This window comes from Gossypium raimondii, chromosome 11, assembly GCF_025698545.1.
Source record: "Gossypium raimondii isolate GPD5lz chromosome 11, ASM2569854v1, whole genome shotgun sequence".
Classification (NCBI taxonomy): domain Eukaryota; kingdom Viridiplantae; phylum Streptophyta; class Magnoliopsida; order Malvales; family Malvaceae; genus Gossypium; species Gossypium raimondii.
In genome coordinates this window covers 34,880,078-34,889,267 of record NC_068575.1, presented here as the reverse complement: position 1 = coordinate 34,889,267, position 9,190 = coordinate 34,880,078, and the positions used below count along the sequence as shown (strand labels likewise).

The 9,190-nt window shown below is 30.5% G+C and overlaps 1 protein-coding gene across 1 annotated transcript; it reads left to right on the top strand.

The window, feature by feature from the left end:
* Positions 1-2,483: 2,483 nt before the first annotated feature.
* On the top strand, positions 2,484-3,539 carry LOC105804104 (uncharacterized protein At5g65660). The gene is made up of 2 exons (XM_012636601.2): positions 2,484-2,862; positions 2,966-3,539. Exons 1-2 carry the CDS (start codon positions 2,644-2,646, stop codon positions 3,131-3,133), a joined length of 387 nt encoding a protein of 128 aa, XP_012492055.1. The 5' UTR covers positions 2,484-2,643; the 3' UTR covers positions 3,134-3,539.
* Positions 3,540-9,190: the final 5,651 nt, after the last annotated feature.

Below are 9,190 nucleotides of genomic sequence, written 5' to 3'. Positions count from 1 at the left end.
GAATACAATGCACTTATTGTAAGATAAATAGACATATGTTGTTATCATAGGAGAAGTGCTACTATTCCTACTGTTTCATATTTGATAAGAAAATGGTGGAACGTTTTTCTACTTCCACTTGACTGTAAAGATCTTTTAATTGCATCTTCTCAACAAAAAAGAAAAAAAATTGTGACATGAAATCAACCAATTAATTGCATCTTCTCAACAAAGTCATCACTTTTTTTTTTTTTTTGCCCTTTAAGAACATGAAAAGGCCAACTACCATAAAAAGCCCTCTTGCCGTAGGATAAGGAGTTCCCTTTCATTTCACAAAGGGCTGAGCTTAAATATCAACTGGTTGAATATATATATAAAGTATTATAATTCAGTGGCTGGACACACTGTTTAGCATAACCCACTTTCAAATGTTGTTGAATTCTACCGATTGTGAGTTGAGAAAACTAACCCTTACAACATGCTTCATGCCGAATTTAGATGGTATTTTATTCTCTTTATTTAAAAAATAAGTAATTTAATTTTTATACATTAAATCAAAAAATAAATTAGTTCTTCTGTTAAAAGTTTTATCAATTTCTACTCTTAAAATTTGATTTATTTACGTCAAGATGAAGTACACATAGCATGCCATATAAATTATTTAGTTATTTCAATCAATCTTACTAATTTTAATAGTAAAATTGATAAAATTTTAATAGCAATGATCAATTTACTCTTTAATCTAACGTATAGCGATTGATTGATTTATTAAGGAAATAAAATTTTACAAACTCCCAAATTGGAATCTTTGTTTTGCCCATATTTTCCGAATATGACTTCCATACTATGACTCAAGGTTGATTTGATTAATTTGAATTAAAAATAAAGTACTATAACTTGTTGAATTTGAACTCTGAATTATAAACCAGGGAATGGCTAAAACTAGAATGATTGGAAAGATAATATCTAAATTTAAGTGAATTACAGCCAAATCCGAAATCATCCAAAAATTTGATTCATAAATTTAAATTCCAAATAATTAGTTTAAATTTTTAAAACTTAAATTAATCCGAATTATATTTTCTCAACCGAAAATCCAACAACCATAGAATTGTATTTGGCAGGATTAAATTGAAATCAAATTTTATTTCTTTTGAATAAATACTATTAGATCTAAATAAAATGTTTTTAATTATTAAATAATAACTAAATAGAATCAATTATGGAACCAAATAAATAATCTGAAATGAAGGGCTTTTTTATATTAATCTCAGGGGTTAGTTTTTCATTTGATTAATTTTAATTTTTATATTTTTAAAATTTTGATATTTTAGTCTTGATCTAGACAATAGTAGATGAATTTGTTAGGTCAAATTTTGTTATTGTCTTGTACAAAGTATAAATAGTGGATTTAATTCTTCATCAATTTGATCATTTTAGCTTTTATACTATTCAAATTTTAAAATTCCAGTCTTAGCTTAAAACAGTAGCAGATGAATTACTTTGTTTTATTTGGGAGTATTATAGGAAACTAACTAGCTGGCATGACATTATACATTAATAATATGTTTGCTATATAAGATTTTGTAAATGGAAGAATTTAACTTAACAAATCTAATGGATGACGTTTGAGATAGGACTAAAATTTTAAAATTTTAAAAGAAAAAATATTGAAAATAGGGGTGAGTGTTCAGTCGAGTCAAATCGAATCAAGTGAAAAAATTTCGAGTTAGTCGAATTGGCAAGTCATATTTTGTCATCCCAACTCGATTTGAAATTTATTCGAATTGAATCAAGTGGAATGAAATTCGAGTTGAGTCAAATCGAATGAAATTGTTAAAGTTAAATTAAAAACTTAAACATGTCAAATTAAAATATTGTTACAATATATCTAATTTCATGTTAAAGCACATAAATTCGAAACTATATATATTTTAAAACTTTTTCAAAGTAAAATAATAAAAAAATAAGATATTTTAAATAATTAATTTGTAATTTTTGTTGAGAGAGACCAAGTTGCTAATTTTCAAAATTGGCAAGGACCAAAAGGGTATTTACACCAATCTTTTATTTGAATTAGTTGAGTTATCCGAGTTATTCAAATTGTAAAATTCAACTCAACTCAAACTCGAAACTCAAATTACTTATTCCAAATGACTTGAATAATTCGAATAACTTGATTCGGTTAACTCGGAATTCAAATTCTTTTTTGACTTTTTTGAATCGAATCGAGTTTTGCTCACCCCTAATTAAAAATGACCAAATTAGAATACTAATACTAAATCTACAACTTATACATATATAGGGGTTAACAACAGAATTTGACATTTTTTTGCATTAAAGATTTTTGCAACAATTAGACTCCACCGTATTCCGTACCGTGGCCCGGACTCTTAGGACTTTTTGCTGTGTACTTTTCTACGTACACATTAAATTCAACCATCCCCTTCACTTTATAAATAGCCCCCGCCCCCCTCCCATTTCCCTCACCAAATTGCCTTCAATCCCCCCCCCCCCCAAAAAAACTATAGTTTGATCTTTCAATTTCATAAGTTCGGACGTTCTTCGTATACGAGAGAAAGAGCAGCAGCTGTAGTAAGGAAGTACTAGTTGTTGATCAAGGAAAAGATAAAAAAAGAAAAAGAAAAAGAAAAGGTATATGTGATGGAGAATCATAATCTTTCCCCACCCCATGTGGATGCATCTCGACCCTCCCTCGGATTCCCCCTTGGCACCGCTCTCCTCTTGATCATCGTCTTCAGCTTGAGTGGCATCTTCTCTTGTTGCTACCACTGGGACAAGCTCAGATCACTCCGAGGGTCTTTCGCTCATCCCCATGTTGATATCGAAGCCTCCCCCTCCAAATCCAACCCCCACTCCCCAGTACACTTTTCTCCCCCATCCTCCTCACAATCCACATGAATAACCTTAGCTTAATCATATATACAATTAATGTTCTTATGATGGTTTTTTCTTGTATTGATAGGTTTTAAAGAAAAACCAAAGTCAGAGCTTCTCTGTGTTAATGCCAGGAGATGCGATCCCAAAGTTCATAGCATTGCCATGTCCATGTGAACCTCCAAGGGTAGATAAGGTTGAAGTGAAAGTGGAAAAACCGCCCAAGCCGCCGCGTTTCCCAGTGCCATTATATTAGCAAATTCACAATTTGTTGTACATATTGGGATATTACATTAATTTTTTCTTGACTCCAGGGAAGGGCACAGGTGGAATTAGTTTAGAGTTCACCATTACAGTTTCTTGCTGATGGGTTTTATGTTTGAGAGGTTGAAGACCAAAGGGGTAATGGACCTGCAAATCACAGGGCATGGTCAAAACAACATTGAAGTTGGATTAAGGATGAAGCCAAGCCATAGTATAGTTTAGAATATGATGTTAGGATTTTGTTCCTTCATTCATATTTTTATACTTGAAAAATCATCTTCAACTCACCATACTCATGATTTTCAGTTCTTCATAACCCGGTTTTCTTGTCTTTGAGTTTGATTTTCAACCCTCTGATTTCAATGGTTTAATGAACTTGTTATCCATTTCTCTCATCACCCCCAAAGATATAAAAGATCATGCCAATATATATATATATAAAAGAGGAAAAAAATTCAATGTCCTGGTTAAATTTGTCTTGCTATTTACAGATTCAAACCAACCTGTTCAACTTTCAATGTTATTTTCACTATATATAAGACTCAAATTCAAAATGCATCTTTCATTCAGTATACAGACCCTAGGTGTCCAATATAAAGCAATTTTTAATTAATAACTGTTTCAGTGTGTGGATGTATATGTTTTTATTTTTCATATGTTTTAGTCCAACAACAATGATATTATGCTGTAGATACAAATGATGCGATTCGATCTTAAACAATTATCCGAAAATTAAAGCAGGGTTTAAATTGTTAACAAGGAAGAAGGGATGTAGGTAACTTCTTTACCGTTTCGAAATGCCCAAAAATGAAGCATTTGGGGCATAGAATTAGTGATTGAGGTGAAGCCTCCTTGTCTCTGTCTATATATTTTAACCGAAGCTAGAATTACCAATGAAACCGCGACAATCCTGTCTCTTTGCTTTTAGGGGGGAATAAAAGTCTCTCACCCTTATCTATGAGCAATCAATGCTTGTCCCTCTCAAATATTAGGTCAGGTCTAAAACTCCATATTTTATTGGTTTCTCTAAATTATTGTTACTTCCTATATGATATGAAAACAAAATGATGTGTCCTTTTTTAATTTTATAGAATCATAAATAATGTAATAGAAAGAGTTTATGAAATAATTTTTTATTTTATACGAAATTAATTATAAAATTTTTACATATGAAATAATTATGATACAAAATAACACAAACGGGTTATTGAATATTGTTGATTTGACACATATTTCAGCTTAACGTGATTATATCAAAACATGACACACAAAAAACAACACAACATAAATAAATAAAATCTCGCATAAAACAAATAACTAGTTATCAAAATTATATATGTATTTAATGTTTGGGTAAATTATATAAATCATCACCCAACTTTCATAAATTCTTATTTTAAGTATCCAAATTTTATTTTAATGACTATGATATTTCTGTTAGCATAAGTCCAAGCTGACATTTTTACAATTAATAAATCATTTATAAAATTTTCACATAATATTTTAAATTCCATGCCATTAAGGGTTTAAAAAAAAACTCTCAAAATTCTTCACCCCTACCATCTCAACCACCACTCCCAGCCACCACACTAACATACCCCATCACTAACCAAACCACCATGTGCATCGACCATCACCACCATTCCTCACCATACATTCACCACTCTCAAACCCACTGTTAATACCCCATCAACCACCATACCCAAAGCCTAACCAATCCAAATCCCTTTTTCTTGATAAAAATAAAACAAGCTCCAAATCAAAACTTCAAAAACAAAAAATAATTAAGTCAGAAAAGAGAAAAGAGAGAAGTAAAAAAAAAATCAAAGGAGAAAAATTATAAAGAGAAAAGAAAAATAAATAAAACGGAGACTTATCTAATAGAATCGGAGTCTCCAGTGGTCTCCTTCCAATTCCGAACGGTGGATTTAACGCTTAGACTGAGAAGAACATGGATTTAACGCTTAGACTGAGAAGAACAACATACCTTGGAACTGAGGCAACCAGATGGCCGGAGAAGGAGATCGGAAGACATTCACTCCTAGTTTCAAGGCTTTGAAGAGTTTGTGGCAAAACTAAAATGAGATTTGAGACGAGAAGGAAGAGGAGAGTTTTGGTGTGCCTAGTTGTCCGGCAAAACCACCGGAGCAGGTGGCGGTGACAACAGCAAGTTGAAACCTCATTTTTGTTTGAAGTGAAGCAGGTGAAATTTCCATGTAATAAAAAATTAATATTATATGAAAATTTTAAAAATTTATTTATCAATTATAAAAATGCCAGCTTGGACTTTTGTTAACTGAAATATCATAGAGTGAAAACAGATAGTAAAAAATGATAGAAGAAAATTTGGATGCCTAAAATGAGAATTTATGAAAGTTAGGTGATCATTTGTAAAATTTACCCTTAATATTTTGAATGATTTTATTATAAAAATAAACACAATATAAATAAGCAAAATAATTGAGGAAAAAAAATCTGTGCATTGGTCTTGATAATTAAGGGACAGGGATTCAACCCCTCTCATGCCACGTACAACAACAAAAATCATGCCAACTATAATTATTGTATATGGGATAAATTTATAATTTTCATAATCAAGCAAATTGATTATCATCAAGTAGAATTAGAAAAAGAAAATAGGTGCGAAAAATGTGACAAATAATATATAGGTCTTTGTAAATTTTCATTTTCAAATTTGGAATAGATTTGTCAAATTTAAGTTTGAATTTATAAATGAGTAAACTATACCAATAATTATTCTAAAATAGCATCGTTTCTTTTTGGTCATTTAAAATTTTTTTGGTAATTTAATCACTTTAATTAAGATAATTATTCGATTTGGTCAAGATCTTGTTCAAAATTTCATTAATACACTAACGAATTGTTGACATGATATTTTTTAACTTTTGAATAAAACTAAAGACTTCTTTATAATTAGTCCAAAATATTTTTTCGTAATTTATATGAATATAAGAATTACTAATCCTTATCCTCTCCCATTTCTATCGCTTATAAGAATTACTTTATACGACTGCATCATATGTAAGGTGTGTTGTTTTTAGTTGAGTTTTAATCTATAAAAGTTCACTTCTCCTCTAACAAAACCCAATTATTGGATATATTAAATTTTAGTGAACTTGGGTGTTTAAAAAACTGGAAAAAGACCGAATCTTTTTAATTGCTTTTCATAGAGCTGTTGGGTCTTCGAATTCTAGTATCTTATTATTTTTAAAGCTAAAAAAGATGGGTAATTTCATTACACTGTGTTTGGGGTTATTTCTGGAATGGAGTTGAGTTAAATTCATGGGTTTTTTTAGCTTATGAGATTCAACATCCACAAATTTTAGCAGTTGGGTTTAATTATTGTGGTAATCTGGGTTTTTGTTTTTAATGCTAAAATTCATCAAATAATTGCATCATCTTTGTTGAAGAAGCAGTTAGGTAAGGTGATTTTCGTGGTGTAGAGGCAACGGAGCGAGGAGCGATAAAAATGAGAAAAAGGGGATGGACAGTGATGAGAGTTGATGATTCTTATGGTTAGTGTTGGACATTGAGAATAATTGATAGTTTTTATGTTGCAAATAAATCAAAAAAAGTATTTTGAAATAATTATACAGAGATCCCTAACGTTAGTTAAAAAAATCAATTAGCAATCAATTAGTGGATTAACGAAATTTTTAATAATAGTAACTAATTCAAACAATATTTTAAAATAACCCGATGTAATTTACTTTTTACAAACCAATACTTCAAATTTGTAATCAAATTCAAATTTCCAAAACCACCATAAACTACTTTATTCAAGCCTAAATCTAGAAGAAATTATTAGTGGACTCCACTTTTTCCACCTTTAACATATTTAATGAGAGTTATTATTCAAATTATTTTTATTTATTATGTATTATAATTATATGTTATTTTTAAACATATTTTGTGTTTTAAATATATAGTTTTATGTATTATAATTATATTTAAAATATTATATATGTTTTTTATATAAATTTTGGAGAGGTGAGTATTCAAAATAGTTTTATAGGTTACCAATTTAAAAAGTAACTTGAATTGATATTATATTGGAGATAGATTTGGTATCTTTTTAGAAGATGCGGTGAGTGATAATTTGAGGCAACAAGGCAATGTATTGTTGTATGAAAAAAAATTGAACGAATTTCATGTATTGGCATCACGTGGGCTTACGACAATGCCACTTTCGATTCCACAAATTAAGCTGATTTTTTTATTTAAAAAATATTTTTGGTCTCTCTCTCTCTCTCTCTCAGAGATGACCTAATTTCACTGTTTGGAGCATTTATTTGTTTTTGATTCCCTCCTCGTCATTGTTCCCAGTTTTGCAACAACAAAAAAAAAAAAGCTTCCTTCATGATGTCAAAGACGCAGCATTTCTTGCTCCTTTTTGTTTTTTTTTTCCTTTTCTTTTCCATCACCATTATAAGGTTTTTCTACGTGTTATAATGTTATTAAATTATTAGTAGTGGTAATCCAAGTAGTCAAATTGTACTATGAAATGAAAGTTGAATTATTTAATTTAAATTTTTTAAATATCATTTTGATAAAAAAAATACTGTTATTTAAAGGTTGGAGACGGATGTTGGATGTGGTTCACACTTGACGTGTCGAGAATCATTAAGAGAAGTTACAGAAGTTTGGAGAGTTATGATGGGATTGAAATAGAATTACAGTGAGGAATTCGTGCTTTTTAGAGAAAATTTTAATTATAGAGGACGAGTTTGGTGTGGACCTCTTTATACAAATGATCTATTCCATAAGGTTGGTTGTAATGCGATAGGGAGCCTTACCAGGCATTGACTTGCTGGTAGCATATGAAGTTGGTATTAAAGATATGCAGGGTCTTACTGGGATGTGGTAGCTCAACATGATTAACTTGAACCACTTGATCTCTCCCTGAAACATGATTAACTTGCATCCTACTTTGCAGAACTTTCTTCTAGACTTTTTTTCGTCATATATGTTAGTTATATTATGTGTGCTAGGGTGATATTTTATTAGCTTGTAAGGGTTATGATTAATGATTTTTTATGAGATTCTTATATTTGTAAGGTTGTTTTGGTGCCTATTTTGGCTATCTCGAGTTTTTTTGTTGTAATTTATGGAACACTCACATCTTATTAATCTTTTGGTTAGTCTCTACCCTTTGGGGTTTATTAATAACATTATTTTTAGATGGGCAAAAAAAAAAGGAGAGTAAACTCTTAGAACTAATTGACCCAAATCCTTATTTAAATAAAATACAGTGGTAAAATAAAATAAAAGTAAAATCCCTATAGAACTATACTTCTTTTATTTTATTTTAGAATAAGATTTTTTAAACCTTATGAAACTCCATCTATTTGATATTAATTAGAATAAGGTGTTTCAATCTTACTACACTCCTATTAGAATATGGTTTTACAAGCTTATAAATAGACATAGTCTACTCCTCTTGTAATTATTTGAATTCGACATAGTGAATTATCTTCTCATTTGCCCGTGGTTTTTTCCCCGAAAGGGTTTCCACGTAAAATCTGTGTTCTTTATTTTTCTCTCTTTTCCTTTGCGATAAATTATCATTACCGACGTTCTATTTTTTACAAACTGGTATCAGAGCTTCTGGGTTGTTTATCTCAATCAAGATAATGGCGTCTTTGAAGTATAAAATTTCGCTGTTGGATCGCAACACCAGATTCGCGTTGTGACAGGTAAAGATGAAGGCAATTCTTGCATAGATGGACTTAGAGGAAGTCCTACTAGGGGTAGATAAGATGCCTTCAACATTGACTGAGAAAGAGAAGAAGCGCAAGGATCGAAAGGCGTTAACACAGTTACATCTGCATTTGTCTAACAAAATTTTACAGGATATGATGAAGGAGAAGACCGCCGCTAGATTATGGAAGAGGTTGGAACAAATATGTATGTCGAAAACTCTAACTAGCAAGCTGCATATGAAGCAGCATCTTTATGCTCGTCATTTGAAGGAAGGTGCATCTGTGCACGAACACTTAACAGTGTTTAAAGAAATTCTCTCAAACTT